An 18291-nucleotide genomic window follows, 5' to 3' on the forward strand; every position below is an offset into this window, starting at 1 on the left:
GCCACGCACGCCTCCAACTCAATCATCAAGTTTGCGGACGACACAACAGTGGTAGGCTTGATTACCAACAACGATGAGACGGCCTACAGGGAGGAGGTGAGGGCCCTCGGAGTGTGGTGTCAGGAAAACAACCTCACACTCAACGTCAACAAAACTAAGGAGATGATTGTGGACTTCAGGAAACAGCAGAGGGAACACCCCCCTATCCACATCGATGGAACAGTAGTGGAGAGGGTAGCAAGTTTTAAGTTCCTCGGCATACACATCACAGACAAACTGAATTGGTCCACTCACACAGACAGCATCGTGAAGAAGGCGCAGCAGCGCCTCTTCAACCTCAGGAGGCTGAAGAAATTCGGCTTGTCACCAAAAGCACTCACAAACTTCTACAGATGCACAATCGAGAGCATCCTGGCGGGCTGTATCACCGCCTGGTATGGCAACTGCACCGCCCTCAACCGTAAGGCTCTCCAGAGGGTAGTGAGGTCTGCACAACGCATCACCGGGGGCAAACTACCTGCCCTCCAGGACACCTACACCACCCGATGTCACAGGAAGGCCATAAAGATCATCAAGGACATCAACCACCCGAGCCACTGCCTGTTCACCCCGCTATCATCCAGAAGGCGAGGTCAGTACAGGTGCATCAAAGCTGGGACCGAGAGACTGAAAAACAGCTTCTATCTCAAGGCCATCAGACTGTTAAACAGCCACCACTAACATTGAGTGGCTGCTGCCAACACACTGACACTGACTCAACTCCAGCCACTTTAATAATGGGAATTGATGGGAAATGATGTAAATATATCACTAGCCACTTTAAACAATGCTACCTTATATAAATGTTACTTACCCTACATTATTCATCTCATACGCATACGTATATACTGTACTCTATATCATCGACGGTATCCTTATGTAATACATGTATCACTAGCCACTTTATACTATACTATGCCACTTTGTTTACATACTCATCTCATTTGTACATACTGTACCCGATACCATCTACTGTATCTTGCCTATGCTGCTCTGTACCATCACTCATTCATATATCCTTATGTACATATTCTTTATCCCCTTACACTGTGTACAAGACAGTAGTTTTGGAATTGTTAGTTAGATTACTTGTTATTACTGCATTGTCGGAACTAGAAGCACAAGCATTTCGCTACACTCGCATTAACATCTGCTAACCATGTGTATGTGACAAATAAAATTTGATTTGATTTGATTTTAATCCTGCTAGGATTCTGATCTCTTGCTTTGAACTCATCTGGCAACCCCCGTGGAACCCCAATGTTATCAATGTATACTTTGTCATAAAAAGACCCAGATGGAGTAGTTCTTTTCTCCCGTTTGAATAAAACTTCATGTCTTGGTGTTGAATGAGTGTGAAAGGCATTCCCAAATGTACAAGGGAGCATAATCCTGTCCAATCTGCCGGTAAAACCTCGCCCTGACATCATTTCCCAAGAGTACTGTACCGGGCCAAACGGTAATAATCTCCTCCGGTCACTGTAAAGGGAGGAACCTGTGGATATAAATCGTGCAAGTCAATGCAACTGTCATTATCTGGCATTCCTGCTTTCGTGAACAGCTTTACCATACTGGCCTAACCTCCTCTACCCGGAACCGTACTAGGGTGTCGACCAAGAACTGGTCATATCCATCATACCACAACCCTAGATCCTCCTTCATTACTGTTTAAAGGGTTAGGCGTATCTTTATGCAAACTCTCACCTTCACTATACTCCACCTCCTTCCATACTGGGTGAGTGGATTCATATAGCCCTCTCTCTCCAAATGAGCTATGACCTGTGTCCACGATCAATATGGGGACCTGCATATACCATAATGGCTCAAAGTCCTAGACTGCCATGTAGTTAGAGACCCCATTTGGTCTACATAAAACTCCATTGAGAGATCCTTCCCAACCTCTACTCTAACTTCCTGTCTACCCAGATCTAGGGATCTCTTATGCTTGTTTTGGAACAAAATCCTCATTTTCTAAACCATGGGTCAAATTACCACTCTCCGCATACTCAAGTAGGACGTGCTGTATCAGGAATATGGCACCCACGATAAGACAGCTCAGACGAACAGCTTCCATGTGAAGCCCCACTCTCTCCCCGAGAATACATCACTAGCAAGAGCCAGACACACCTTCACTTCTATGAAAAAAACAGGGGTGATAGGACAGGAAGGATTTACTTCATTCGAGAGATGGCCCCCGGAATTCTGTTAATTCCAGTTCTCCTCTCGAACACTGTTTATTGTTCGACAGTGTCGACGTTGTTTAGGATCCATCCTCAAGGTGTTTTTAACATATTTATTCGATAATATATCCGTCGAGGCAATTGGTTTCTCATAAGAAGCGATTGTAAAAATGGCTACCTCAGTATTTTACGCAAGATTTTCTGCGGGAGACACCTTGCTATATATGGTCCCTTACGGCTATTCTTCAATGGAAATGCGTAAAAAGACGTCACAATGCTGTAGACACCTTGGGGAATACGTGGAAAACGTAAGCTCATTCGTAGCTCATTCACAGCCATATAAGGAGTCATTGGCATGAGGCGGTTACAAAAAATGCGGCACTTCCTGGTTGGATTTTTATCTGGGTTTCGCCTGTAACATTAGTTCTGTGGCACTCACAGACAATATCTTTGCAGTTTTGGAAACGTCAGTGTTTTCTTTCCAAAGCTGTCAATTATATGCATAGTCGAGCATCTTTTCGTGACAAAATATCTTGTTTAACTTCTTGCTCCTACTTGAGACGCAGACGTCTCAAGTAGGCACCTGGAAATGCAAATGCACTACGCTAAATGCTAAATGTACTCGTTAAAACTCAAACGTTCATTAAAATATACATGTAGGGTATTGAATTAAAGCTACACTCGTTGTGAATCTAGCCAACAAGTCAGATTTTTAAAATGCTTTTCGGCTAAAGCATGAGAAGCTATTATCTGATAGCATGCAACACCCCAAAATGCCTGAAGGCGACGTAAACAAAATAATTAGCGTAGCCGGCGCTACACAAAAACGCAGAAATAAAATATAAAACATTCATTACCTTTGATGATATTCTTTGTTGGCACTCCTATATGTCCCATAAACATCACAAATGGGTCTTTTTCCCGATTAAATCCGTCCATGAATGCCCAAAATATCAATTTGTATAGCCTGTCTGTATCACGAAAAAAGCTCTCTTCCAACACGCAACGTCATGTTTAAAAATTATATAAGTTGCCTATATTCTTTGACAAAACACTTCGACCTACTTTTATAACCCAACTTCAGGTATTTGTAAACGTTAATAAGCGATCAAATTGATCACTGGGCGATCTGTATTCAATAGCAGCTACAAAAGAAAACAGTGTCCATTTTTCAATCTTCCAAAATCGATTGAGGTAGGCTGGATGGAATCACGGATCTATTGATAATGTCTCAATTGATTTTTGTCAATGAAAATTACGTTTTTGGCGACATCGTGTGGAAGCTGTAGGAATTGCATCCGTATTATCCATATTAAATTTGGTTTCCTTTAAATAATCCATGAAAGGGGCGCATGGATACTTTTTTCAGATTTCAGTGACCAGTTTTTCTTGCGCTTTTCGATGAAACACGCTCTGTTATAGTCACAGCCGTGATTTAACCAGTTTTAGAAACTTCAGAGTGTTTTCTATCCACACATACTAATATGTGCATAATATATGTATAATATAATATATAATATATGCATATACTATATTCCTGGCATGAGTAGCAGGACGCTGAAAAGTTGCGCGATTTTTAACAGAATGTTCGAAAAAGGAGGGGGTAGGATAAAGAGGTTAAAACGGGAACGTTTTTCATCCCAAAAATTTTATAGCGCCCCCTAATGCATAACAAAGTGATAACAGAGCCTCCTATATGGTACATTTAGAGTTATTTATGCAACTTGAGTTGTGATACAAACCGTAGGCTATATTTTTTCATATCTAATACATTCTAAGCCTGCATGATGCAACTCTAATGATGATTCGAAAAAAAGTTGCATGAAAGTCTTGGTTTCTTGCCAGGTTGCACACAGTCTCTCATTCACAATTTGACAAGCGCATGATAACATTCTCACCCATCTAACTATTCTCAATTTAATCTGGTCTTTACATAGAGCCTACTAATATATACTACATGACCAAAAGTATGTGGATACCTGCTTGTCAAACATCTCATTCCAAAATCATGTGCATTAATATGGACTTGGTCCTCCCTTTACTGCTATAAAAGCCTCCACTCTTATGGGAAGGCTTTAAACTAGATGTTGGAACATTGCTGCAGGGACTTGCTTCCATTCAGCCACAAAAGCATTAGCGAGTTGGGCACTGATGTTGGGCGATTAGACCTGGCTCGCAGTCGGTGTTCAAATTCATCCCAAAGGTGTTCGATGGGGTTGAGATCAGGGTCCTGTGCAGGCCAGTCAAGTTCTTCCACACTGATCACGACAAACTATTTATGTATGGGCCTCTCTTTGTGTGTGGTGGCATTGTCATGCTGAAACAGGAAAGGGCCTTCCCCCAAACTGTTGCCACAAAGTTGGAAGCACAGAATCATCTAGAAAGTCATTGTATATTGTAGCGTTAAGATTTCCCTTCACTGGAACTTAGGGGCCCACCTCGAACCATGAAAAACAGCCCCAGACCATTATTCCTCCTCTACCAAACTTTACAGTTGGCACTATGCATTGAGAAGGTAGCATTCTCCTGGCATCCGCTAAACCCAGATTAGTCCGTTGGACTGCCAGATGGTATAACTATCACTCCATAGAACACGTTTTCATTGCTCCATATTACAATGGCGGCAAGCTTTACACCACTCCACCTGATGCTTGGCATTGCACATGGTGATCTTAGGCTAGGCATGCTTTTAAATGAGGAAAGTTGAGAAATAAATATAGTAGGCCTAGCCTATAGAAGCTGATGGGATCTTCTTTTTAATAAATGCCATCAAACTCTGTTTTATCACGCAATTGCATAGCCTATAGAAGCGTTGTCACCATGGGTTTATAGGAACACATTTCATTCCATGCATCAACCAGCTATGAGAAGCTGGCTCTCGCTGCATAACAGGTGATCCTATTCTACTCAAACTCTGCCAGGGCTCTCATGAAGTGTTTGATTTCATTTTCGATTCCATTTACATTGATGTCATAGGGATTTAAAGGGACAATAGAGTGCTGAGTACCAGGCCACAAGCAACTGGCCGTTAGCAGTTTGGTAGGCCACTAATGAACATCAGCAGCATCAGAGTGCAGTTTTGGAGATGTTTAGTTACGGTCACATGGAATTTGACTGCGGTCATGACTCCTGACTGCCGGTGTGGCGTTAATATATTGGTCTCAAAGTCAAAATTCTGGTATTGTGACAACCCTAATCTTTAAACATGTTACAATGCATCGTAAGGATTGTTAGAAAAAAACAAGTAGTCCTACTGTAAATACTGTACTAACTGTCGCAGTCTCTTTGGTTTGCAATAAAGACCAAACAATTAAACAGCCCAGAATTTTTTTTTAGCCCATCATCTCTCTACCTCCCTGCTCTGTGCTCGGCTCTGGATTAAAGGCAGTGGAATGAGTGTCTGGGGCTGAGGGCTGATGGTTTTACTGTAATACCCCTACAGACCCTCCAGGATAGGGGTGGCTTTAGTTGAGTCTGAGATCTGGAATGCAAATATATGAGGGCTCCTCTTACTGTTTTGTCTCTCTCTCTGTATGATGGATAATTTGGTCCAGTTTGAAGGGATAGTTTACAAATCAAAGGTTGCGTTCAGATTCTCTACCCTTCTCCAGAAGTGTGCACTTGTTTACTCCCACTAATGCATTGGATTGGAGCAAGCATGGCTGAAGGGAATTTCCACCATATTCCTTACACCAGTCCATTCCTTTGAAATCTATGACGGGGAGTGTATGAGTGCAAATTTCGGGAGAAGGGAATAGAATCGTAATGTAGCCTAAATCACACAAAAAAAATTGTTTGTCAGACTGTTTCAAACGTGAAATACAGTCTAATGTTCTTGTGTGGGTGGTATAGTGGTTAGTCCACCATCTATATGGAGGGAATTCCCACTGCAAAACAAAAGTTGATCTGTCGTGTGGATTCACCATTATGTCTCATGAATCGGATAGATAGACACAATTTTGTATGTGAAAAGATTAAATTATGTGGGAAATTGACTCCTTTCAACATGAGGCAACTTGAGTTCTGAAAATGTCTATAAACTTTGTTTTTGTGTTCAACTGTCTTTTTCACAAGGGTGACCTCTAACCTCTCTCGCCCTCAGCTGCTGGCTCCAGCGGTGGACTGGCTGGACTACCTGTCCTCGGCCCTGTCCCCTCTGGACCTGAACGATACAGAGCCAGTGGTGCTATATGCCAAGGAGTATTTGCAACAGGTGTCTGACCTGATCAACAAGACCGAGCGCAGGTGAGGACCTAGATGGAACTCAACCTGATCGTCCTTATTCCCCGAATAAGAGCCAAAGATCAGGTCACATGGTCAGGAAATACTCCAGGCCCTATGTCATAGCTGAATGGGCTGCCATGCACTGTGTTAAGGGTCAGAGGTTTTTCCTGACTGCATAATCTGACAAGGGAAAACTCCTGCCCTACCAGTTTTTTGTCATGAGTCTTGTCCTGGAGGCAGAACTGAGCGATTTCCACTACACAAGGTTAGGTTTAAAATCTGATTTTAGTGACCAAGATTTATGACTTGATTTTCTGATTGTCAACTGGTTTTCTGAATGACAAGACATCATATTACCAGATTACAACTAAGTTGTTTCTTTAACAACCAGGAAAATAGTTATTTTTCATGACAAGATCAAGACGTCATGGGAAATGTAATTTTATATTCCTATCTGGTCAAATAATCACATCACAACCAGATAAAGACATATTTTTCCAGTTGCTAAACGTTAACTACCGTTACGATAACACTTTCTATGAAGCCAGTATGCATAATGCATTATACAGCATTATAATACACCATGATAAAATAATAATGCAGTATTAGCAGAGTTAGACACACTTATAATGTAACAGTGCTTCATAACTGCAGGTCACTTTTTCCTAAAGGATCATACAGCATTATAATGACCATCAGTGTGATGCATTTCTAACGTTTTTGTTTCTCTCAACCAGTGCTATATGGGTTTTTTAGGTGAGCGCTGATGCCGCCCTGTGATAAGCAGTGCCCACTTTGTCAAAGGCAGGGACGAAAATATTTTGATTGTCCATTCCCAGCGGGCCTCTCCAGGGTGGTGTAAAAAGTATTATTATTTTGGCTCTGTGCTTCATAATTTTCCTTCAAATCGCAAGAGGCTGAATGTATGTCACAGGAGAAAGCATCCTAGTGAGAAAAACAGCACCCCTCTGTCTCTCTACGTGTAGGCCATCTATCTGATGCTGTCTGGTCCAAACAAGTATGACATTGTTGCCGCCCATAGCGGCAGCAGCATCTTGAGCAGCCAGCAAGCATCTTGCCTCCCTTGACAAAAAAAGTCAAACAAATTTGCCAGTCAGCTAATTTGCCGTTGAGCTAAACTAAGAATGGTCCTATCATATCCCTTTGAAAGCATATGTCATTGGCAGAAACACTTGAATTGTTGCATCTTGTTGTGTTGTCCTCCACTGGCTAGCTAGCCAGCTTGCTAAAATGTTCCCTTTCCTAAATTAGCCATGGGTAGAGATTTGGACTTGTGTTTACTTCACCAATAATTATAACAGCGATTCTGATCAAACCATTAATTCATACATTGTTGTGCCCCTGGCCAGAGAAAATGGAAGATGTAGAAGGCTAATGCTAGATGTAGAAGGCTAATGTTGCCCGTGAATGCCTAGGACAACAAAAAATAAAAGGGTGTATTGTATGACAGTGATAGACTGTTTTGTCAACATGAAAGAGAGGATGATATTGACATTTCTCAACAAGTAGGGTGAGTCAACATGTTTTTCTACTTGAGCAAACACACACACACATAAATCAGAACCATGGACAACCACATCATATTTAGCGTTTGTTGATTGGACAAATAATTTTTGTTATCTTTTTGTTGCATTGTATTAGAATGACATGCTGACCACACCGCTCGCATTACGTAGGTGATAGAAAGATGAACTGAGGTTCACAATCCAGTCCAGTTGGTGGTGGTAATGTCCCTTAATTGGTTGCCAACTGTCATATAAAGTCTGAAGAAGAACGAAGGAGGAGAGATTTCTAGAATCTAGGTAGGTTTACCCTTTTATCTGGGGATTAATTGTCGGAGTAGAGAACCTTGTGCATTTCAGGTAAAATCAATCAATCAAATGTATTTATAAAGCCCTTTGTACATCAGCCGATGTCACAAAGTGCTATACAGAAACCCAGCCTAAAACCCCAAACAGCAAGCAATGCAGCTGTAGAAGCACGGTGGCTAGGAAAAAAAGGCGGGAATTTACGAAGAAACCTAGAGAGGAATCAGGCTCTGAGGGGTGGCCAGTCCTCTTCTGGCTGTGCCGGGTGAAGATTATAACAGTACATGGCCAAGATGTTCAAACGTCCATAGATGACCAGCAGGGTCAATAATAATAATAATCACAGTGGTTGTAGAGGGTGCAAAAAGAACAACCCAATGTGTATATCCCTGGACATATTAGCTTGCAACAGCAAGCAAGCAAGCCAAATGGCCATGAATGCATTTCACTAAGGTCTACCTGTTGTATTCGGCGCACATGACAAATTAACTTTGATTTGATGTTTCACGCGTTTAGACCTGTCCCCAAATTAATATAGGTGGTTCAGAGTTTGTTTTGATATTTCAACCTGATTGCGTCTGGTGTGGCTGGACAAAATGATGGCGCACATGGACACACCCGCGTTCCCAGTCTAGTCAGCATGTAAGCATAGGTGATTTGATGATGTTGAAATGGTGCTGGAATAGTGCAGGCAGCTTGATTGACCATGCTGTAGGTCATGTACAGTCATGGCGAAAAGTTTTGAATGACACAAATATAAATTTTCACAAAGTCTGCTGCCTCAGTTTGTATGATGCCAATTTGCATATACTCCAGAATGTTATGAAGAGTGATCAGATGAATTGTGATTAATTGCAAAGTCCCTCTTTGCCATGCAAATGAACTGAGTCCCCCAAAAAACATTTCCACTGCATTTCAGCCCTGCCACAAAAGGACCAGCTGACGACATGTCAGTGATTTTCTCATTAACATAGGTGTGAATGTTGGCGAGGACAAGTCTGGAGATCACTCTGTCATGCTGATTGAGTTTGAATAACAGACTGGAAGCTTCAAAAGGAGGGTGGTGCTTGGAATCATTGTTCTTCCTCTGTCAAGCATGGTTACCTGCAAGGAAACACGTGCCGTCATCATTGCTTTGCACTGGCCTGGTGTCAAGAAGGGCAGCAAAGAAGCCACTTCTCTCCAGGAAAAAACATCAGGGACAGACTGATATTCTGAAAAAGGTACAGGGATTGGACTGCTGAGGACTGGGGTAAAGTAATTTTCTCTGCTGAATCCCCTTTCCGATTGTTTGGGACATCCGGAAAAAAGCTTGTCCGGAGAAGACAAGGTGAGCGCTACAATCAGTCCTGTGTCATGCCAACAGTAAAGCATCCTGAGACCATTCATGTGTGGGGTTGCTTCTCATCCAAGGGAGTTGGCTCACTCACAATTTTGCCAAAGAACACAGCCATGAATGAAGAGTGGTACCAACACATCCTCCGAGAGCAATTCCTACCAACCATCCAGGAACAGTTTGGTGACGAACAATGCCTTTTCCAGCATGATGGAGCACCTTGCCATAAGGCAAAAGTGAAAACTAAGTGGCTCGGGGAGCAAAACATCGATATTTTGGGTCCATGGCCAGGAAACTCCCCAGACCTTAATCCCATTGAGAACTTGTGGTCAATCCTCAAGAGGTGGGTGGATAAACAAAAACCAACAAATTCTGACAAACTCCAAGCATTGATTATGCCAAATTTTTTAATTTTTTAAAATTTTATTTCACCTTTATTTAACCAGGTAGGCAAGTTGAGAACAAGTTCTCATTTACAATTGCGACCTGGCCAAGAAAAGCAAAGCAGTTTGACACATACAACGACACAGAGTTACACATGGAGTAAAACAAACATACAGTCAATAATACAGTATAAACAAGTCTAAATACGATGTGAGCAAATGAGGTGAGATAAGGGAGGTAAAGGCCAAAAAAGGCCATGGTGGCAAAGTAAATACAATATAGCAAGTAAAACACTGGAATGGTAGATTTGCAATGGAAGAATGTGCAAAGTGCAAAGTAGAAATAAAAATAATGGGGTGCAAAGGAGCTAAATAAATTAATTAAATACAGTAGGGAAACAGGTAGTTGTTTGGGCTAAATTATAGGTGGGCTATGTACAGGTGCAGTAATCTGTGAGCTGCTCTGACAGTTGGTGCTTAAAGCTAGTGAGGGAGATAAGTGTTTCCAGTTACAGAGATTTTTGTAGTTCGTTCCAGTCATTGGCAGCAGAGAACTGGAAGGAGAGGCGGCCAAAGAAAGAATTGGTTTTGGGGGTGACTAGAGAGATATACCTGCTGGAGAGTGTGCTACAGGTGGGAGATGCTATGGTGACCAGCGAGCTGAGATAAGGGGGGACTTTACCTAGCAGGGTCTTGTAGATGACATGGAGCCAGTGGGTTTGGCGATGAGTATGAAGCGAGGGCCAGCCAACGAGAGCGTACAGGTCGCAATGGTGGGTAGTATATGGGGCTTTGGTGACAAAACGGATTGCACTGTGATAGACTGCATCCAATTTGTTGAGTAGGGTATTGGAGGCTATTTTGTAAATGACATCGCCAAAGTCGAGGATTGGTAGGATGGTCAGTTTTACAAGGGTATGTTTGGCAGCATGAGTGAAGGATGCTTTGTTTGCGAAATAGGAAGCCAGTTCTAGATTTAACTTTGGATTGGAGATGTTTGATATGGGTCTGGAAGGAGAGTTTACAGTCTAACCAGACACCTAGGTATTTGTAGTTGTCCACGTATTCTAAGTCAGAGCCGTCCAGAGTAGTGATGTTGGACAGGCGGGTAGGTGCAGGTTGCGATCGGTTGAAGAGCATGCATTTAGTTTTACTTGTATTTAAGAGCAATTGGAGGCCACGGAAGGAGAGTTGTATGGCATTGAAGCTTGCCTGGAGGGTTGTTAACACAGTGTCCAAAGAAGGGCCAGAAGTATACAGAATGGTGTCGTCTGCGTAGAGGTGGATCAGAGACTCACCAGCAGCAAGAGCGACTTCATTGATGTATACAGAGAAGAGAGTCGGTCCAAGAATTTAACCCTGTGGCACCCCCATAGAGACTGCCAGAGGTCCGGACAGCAGACCCTCCGATTTGACACACTGAACTCTATCAGAGAAGTAGTTGGTGAACCAGGCGAGGCAATCATTTGAGAAACCAAGGCTGTCGAGTCTGCCGATGAAGATGTGGTGATTGACAGAGTCGAAAGCCTTGGGGCTGCCATCAGTCAGGATATGGCCCAGACGTTATTTGACAGCATGCCAGGGCGGATTGCAGAGGTCTTGAAAAAGAAGGGTCAACACTGCAAATATTGACTCTTTGCATCAACTTCATGTAATTGTCAATAAAAGCCTTTGACACTTGACTGTACATGCAATATGCTTTGTGGACTTCACTGGACAGAGGTTGATATCCGGTTTTGTGATAAAACAAAGGTGTGGTGGAATTTATTCTGCCACTGTCTTTTGTCTTGGCACTTATCACAACACATAGGTTGTAATATGGTGTGGTGTGGTGTGGGGTGGGGGGGTGGGGGCATCACTTCCCCAGTGATTTTTACCCACGCATCGCTACTGAGGACAGGTCAAAGTAGAATGGACAATCACAACTGTTTCACACCATTGTCATGATCAGTGGTTTCAAGTTTGTCTGATCATAGCGAAAAATAAAATAGTTCTGCATTTCCCTGCTGTGTAAACACATTGCAAATAGGCTCATGATAACTACTGATGAAGTTTTGCAAACAGGGTGCATACCACATGGATGGGCATTCATAAAATTCAATTTGGGACGAAATGTTAGGCTACATCAAACAAACCAATCATATACATAGGTAAAGGAAGACCCCCATGAAATGGACAAAAATTAATGGTATCTTATTGCCATTGTATGAAACATTTACACAATTGCAAATACCACTCAATTGGACAGCAATTCATTCGAAGTTTATGGCAACTGGCATATGGCAAATGCCAAGTGTCGTACAGCAAAAATCCCAAAGATGGTGATCGCGCTCCACAGTAATTTTTCATATTGCAAATGGACATAAAGTCAAAACCCAAGTGTCAATTTCAAAATTGTAATATTTTTTAAATATCTTTTTAAAAATGTATCACCTCCTCAAAAGTCAGTGAAACATTGCCAAATGCCCAAATGCAATATATAAGTATTGAAAGTGCCAAATCAGGATGTTATGTCCATATGTGATCATAGGAAGACGGTTTCCGAATCCAAAAAACAGTGAACCATGTCCAAATGCCATAAGAAATCTCCAAATGCAATATATAAGTATTGAAAGTTCCAAATCAGGATGTTATGTCCATTTGCCATATGTGATCATAGGAAGTCGGCTTCCAAACCCAAAAGTCAGTGAACCAAGTCCAAATGGCATTTATACTGCCCAAATTATATATATATATATATATATATCACTATGTTAAGCCCTGAATCAACCTAGAAGGTCTATTTGTCATGTATGATGAGAGAGAAGTCTGACTCTTTTTTTTTACGTCCAAAATGGATGGGCACGGATGGGGGGTGCTCAGTACCCAGCCCTGGACCAAACTGACACCAAACCCACTTTGTCCAACCCGGTTAGAAGCCAACTATCACATATTTCAGGGCAGGCCCAAAATTCACAGCGCCTTCTGTTTAAACCATAATAAAAACATAAAACACGTAGTTATGTTCTAGGTGTGGGTCCAGTTCTGACATTATGTGTAGGCCTAGCTGAAGCGACCCCGAATCCTGAGTTTTGTCCAATAGGTCATTCGGAGCCCGAACAGCGATCTTAATTAGTGCTGAAAATTAACTTTTTCCGGGCTTTGCTCGCATTCAGCAGGCAACATTTTCACAAAAAACAGAAAAGCATTCAAATAAAATCATTTACCGTTGAAGAACTTCAGATGTTTTCAATGAGGAGACTCTGTTAGATAGCAAATGTTCAGTTTTTCCTGAAAGATTATTTGTTTAGGAGAAATCGCTCCGTTTGGTGCGTCACGTTTGGCTACCAAAAAAAAATGAAAATCCAGTCATCAAAACGGCAAACTTTTTTCCAAATTAACTCCATAATATCGACTGAAACATGGCAAAGTTGTTTAGAACCAATCCTCAAGGTGTTTTTCACATATCTCTTCGATGATATATCGTTCGTGGAAGTGTGCTTTCTCTCCTGAATCCCAGGAGAAAATGCCCGCACCTGAAGATTACGCACCAATTTAGACAAAGGACACCGGGCGGACCCCTGGAAAATGTAGTCTCTTATGGCCAATCTTCCAATGATATGCCTACAAATGCGTCACAATGCTGCAGACATCTTGAAGAAACGACAGAAAGGGCATGCTCGTTCGTGGTGCATTCACAGCCATATAAGGAGACAATGGAAAACAGAGCTTCAGAAATTCTGCTCATTTCCTGTTTGAAGTTTCATCTTGGTTTCGCCTGTAGCATGAGTTCTGTGGCACTCACAGATAATATCTTTGCAGTTTTGGAAACGTCAGACTGTTTTCTTTCCAAAGCTGTCAATTACAGTGCCTTGCGAAAGTATAATTTTGCACGCCCAATCTTTCAGTTTTTGATTTGTTAAAAAAGTTTGAAATATCCAATAAATGTCGTTCCACTTCATGATTGTGTCCCACTTGTTGATTCTTCACAAAAAAATACAGTTTTATATCTTTATGTTTGAAGCCTGAAATGTGGCAAAAGGTCGCAAAGTTCAAGGGGGCCGAATACTTTCGCAAGGCTCTGTATATGCATAGTCAAGCATCTTTTCGTGACAAAATATTGCGCTTGAAACGGGCACGTTTTTTTTATCCAATAATGAAATAGCGACCCCATAGACTCAACTGTTAATGTGTACTGTACTGAACTGTATAACTAAATACTGCTTTAGTACTCAATCATATTGCATCATGAGTACATGTATAGTTGAAGCTGGAAGTTTACATACTCCTCAGCCAAGTACATTTAAATGCAGTTTTTCACAATTCCTGACATTTAATTCTAGTAAAAATCCTCTGACTTAGGTCAGTTAGGATCACCACTTCATTTAAAAAATGTGCAATGTCAGAATAAAATCAAATCAAATGTATTTGTCACATACACATGGTTAGCAGATGTTAATGCGAGCGTAGCGAAATGCTTGTGCTTCTAGTTCCGACAATGCAGTAATAATCAACGAGTAATCTAACCTAACAATTCCAAAACTACTACCTTATACACACATGTGTAAAGGGATAAATAATATGTACATAAAGATATATGAATGAGTGATGGTACAGCACGGCATAGGCAATATGGAGTAGATGTTATAGAGTACAGTATATACATATGAGATGAGTAATGAGGGTATGTAAACATTATATTAAGTAGCATTGTTTAAAGTGGCTAGTGATATATTTTTACATCAATTTCCATCAATATCCATTATTAAAGTGGCTGGAGTGGAGTCAGTGTGTTGGCAGCAGCCACTCAATGTTAGTGGTGGTTGTTTAACAGTCTGATGGCCTTGAGATAGAAGCTGTTTTTCAGTCTCTCGGTCCCTGCTTTGATGCACCTGTACTGACCTCGCCTTCTGGATGATAGCAGGGTGAACAGGCAGTGGCTCAGGTGGTTGTTGTCCTTGATGATCTTTATGGCCTTCCTGTGACATCGGGTGGTGTAGGTGTCCTAGAGGGCAGGTAGTTTGCCCCCAGGGATGCGCTGTGCAGACCTCACTACCCTCTGGAGAGCCTTACGGTTGTGGGCGGAGCAGTTGCCGTACCAGGCGGTGATACAGCCCGCCAGGATGCTCTCGATTGTGCATCTGTAAAAGTTTGTGTGCTTTTGGTGACAAGCCTTCTTCACAACGTTGTCTGTGTGGGTGGACCAATTCAGTTTGTCTGTGATGTGTACGCCGAGGAACTTAAACCTTACTACTCTCCACTACTGTCCCGTCGATGTGGATAGGGGGATAGGGGGGTGCTCCCTCTGCTGTTTCCTGAAGTCCACAATCATCTCCTTTGTTTTGTTGTAGGCCTCCTCGTCATTGTTGGTAATCAAGCTTACCACTGTAGTGGCGTCCGCAAACTTGATGATTGAGTTGGAGGCGTGCATGGCCACACCGTCGTGGGTGAACAGGGAGTACAGGAGAGGGCTCAGAACGCACCCTTGTGGGGCCCCAGTGTTGAGGATCAGCAGGGTGGCGATGTTGTTACCTTCCCTCACCACCTGGGGGCGGCCCGTCAGGAAGTACAGTACCAAGTTGCACAGGGCGGGGTCACGACCCAGGGTCTCGGGCTTGGTGACGAGTTTGGAGGGTACTATGGTGTTACATGCTGAGCTGTAGTCGATAAACAGAATTCTCACATAGGTATTCCTCTTGTCCAGATGGGTTAGGGCAGTGTGCAGTGTTTGCGATTGCTTCGTCTGTGGACCTATTTGGGAGGTAAGCAAATTGGAGTGGGTCTAGGGTGTCAGGTTGGGTGAAGGTGATATGGTCCTTGACTAGTCTCACAAAGCACTTGATGATGACGGAAGTGAATGCCACTGGGCGGTAGTCGTTTAGCTCCGTTACCTTAGTTTTCTTGGGAACAGGGACAATGGTGGCCCTCTTGAAGCATGTGGGAACAGCAGACTGGGATAAGGATTGATTGATTGAATATGTCCGTAAACACACCAGCCATCTGGTCTGCACATGCTCTGAGGACGTTGCTGGGGATGCCGTCTGGTCCTGCAGCCTTGCGAGGGTTAACACGTTTAAATGTTTTACTCACGTCAGCTGCAATGAAGCAGAGTCCGCAGGTTTTGCCCGCTTTGTCCTCAAAGCGGGCAAAAAGTTATTTAGTCTGTTTGGGAGCAAGACATCCTGGTCCGTGACGTGGCTGGTTTTCTTTTTGTAATCCGTGATTTACTGTAGACCCTGCCACATACCTCTTGTGTCTGAGCCGGTGAATTGCGACTCTACTTTGTCTCTATACTGACGCTTAGCTTGTTTGATTGCCTTACGGAGGGAATAGCTACATTGTTTGTATTCGGTCATGTTTCCGGTCACCTTGCCCTGGTTAAAAGCAGTGGTTTGCGCTTTCAGTTTCAAGCGAATGCTGCCATCAATCCACGGTTTCTGGTTTGGGAATGTTTTAATTGTTGCTATGGGTACAACATCGTCAATGCACGTTCTAATGAACTCGCTCACCGAATCAGCGTATTCGTCAATGTTGTTTTTGGACGCAATGCGGAACATATCCCAATCCACGTGATCGAAGCAGTCTTGAAGCGTGGAATCAGATTGGCCGGACCAGCGTTGAACAGACCTGAGCGCCCGGAGTTTCTTGTTTTATTTTCTGTCTGTAGGCTGGGAGCAACAAAATGGAGTCGTGGTCATCTTTTCCGAAAGGAGGGTGGGGGAGGGCCTTATATGCGCCGCGGAAGTTAGATTCTAGGGTTTTACCAGCCCTGGTTGCGCAATCGATATGCTGATACAATTTAGGGAGTCTTGTTTTCAGATTGGCCTTGTTAAAATCCCCAGCTACAATGAATGCAGCCTCAGGATATGTGGTTTCCAGTTTGCATAGAGTCAAATAAAGTTCATTCCGGGCCATCTGCTTGGGGGGGAATATATACTAGTAGAGAATAGTAGAGAATGATTTATTTCATCACATTCCCAGTGGGTCAGAAGTTTACATCCACTCAATTAGTATTTGGTAGCATTGCCTTTAAATTGTTTAACTTGGGTCAAACATTTTGGGTAGCCTAGTGGTTAGAGTGTTGGACTAATAACCGGAAGGTTGCAAGTTCAAACCCCCAAGCTGACAAGGTACAAATCTGTCGTTCTGCCCCTGAACAGGCCGTCATTGAAAATAAGAATTTGTTCTTAAGTGACTTGCCTAGTTAAATAAAGGTAAAGTAAAATAAAATAAATAGCATTCCACAAGGTTTCCACAATAAGTTGGGTGAATTTTGGACCGTTCCTCCTGACAGAGCTGGTGTAACTGAGTCAGGTTTGGAAGGCCTCTTTGCTCGCACATGCTTTTCAGGTCTCCCCACAAATTTTCTATAGTGTTGAGGTCAGGGCTTTGTGATTGTCACTCCAATACCTTTACTTTGTTGTCCTTAAGCCATTTTGCCACTCCAATACCTTGACTTTGTTGTCCTTAAGCCATTTTGCCACAACTTTGGAAGTATGCTTGGGGTCATTGTCCATTTGGAAGACCCATTTGCGACCAAGCTTTAACTTCCTGACTGATGTCTTGAGATGTTGCTTCAATATATCCACATCATTTTCCTACATCATGATGCCATCTAATTTGTGAAGTGCACCTGTCCCTCCTGCAGCAAAGCACCCCCACAACATGATGTTGCCACCCCCCATGCTTCACGGTTGGGATGGTGTTCTTCGTCTTGCAATCCTACCCCCTTTCCTCCAAACATAACGAAGGGCATTATGGCCAAACAGTTCTATTTTTGTTTCATCAGATCAGAGGACATTTCTCCAAAAAGTATGATATTTTTCCCCATGCGTAGTCTGGCTTTTTTATGGCGGTTTTGGAGCAGTGGCTTCTTCCTTGATGAACGGCCTTTCAGATTATGTCGATATAGGACTTGTTTTACTGTGGATATCGATACTTTTGTACCTGTTTCCTCCAGCAACTTCACAAGGTCCTTTGCTGTTGTTCTTGGATTGATTTGCACTTTTCACACCAAAGTACGTTCATCTCTTTGAGACAGAATGCGTCTCCTTCCTGAGTGGTATGATGGCTGCGTGGTCCCATGGTGTTTATTCTTGCGTACTATTGTTTGTACAGATGAACGTGGTACCTTCAGGCGTTTGGAAATTGCTCCCAAGGATGAACCAGACTTGTGGAGGTCTACTATTTTTTTTCTAAGGTCATGGCTGATTTCTTTTGATTTTTCCATGATGTCAAGCAAAGAGGCACTGTGTTTGAAATACGGCCTTGAAATACATCCACAGGTACACCTCCAATTGACTCAAATTATACCAGTTAGC

At 42.6% G+C, this 18291-nt stretch overlaps 1 protein-coding gene across 8 annotated transcripts in view; it reads left to right on the forward strand.

Annotated features, from left to right (window-relative positions):
* Positions 1-18291, forward strand: part of LOC139382490 (endothelin-converting enzyme 2-like) — a 130044-nt gene that overhangs the window by 102986 nt on the left and 8767 nt on the right. For all 8 annotated transcript variants that reach the window (XM_071126566.1, XM_071126567.1, XM_071126573.1 and 5 more), the window contains one exon: positions 6322-6464. In XM_071126566.1, coding sequence (XP_070982667.1) covers positions 6322-6464 — 143 coding nt within the window. The remainder of the gene's footprint in view (positions 1-6321; positions 6465-18291) is intronic.

The sequence above is a fragment of the Oncorhynchus clarkii genome, chromosome 24 (assembly GCF_045791955.1).
Source record: "Oncorhynchus clarkii lewisi isolate Uvic-CL-2024 chromosome 24, UVic_Ocla_1.0, whole genome shotgun sequence".
In the NCBI taxonomy this organism is placed as follows: Eukaryota; Metazoa; Chordata; class Actinopteri; order Salmoniformes; family Salmonidae; genus Oncorhynchus; species Oncorhynchus clarkii.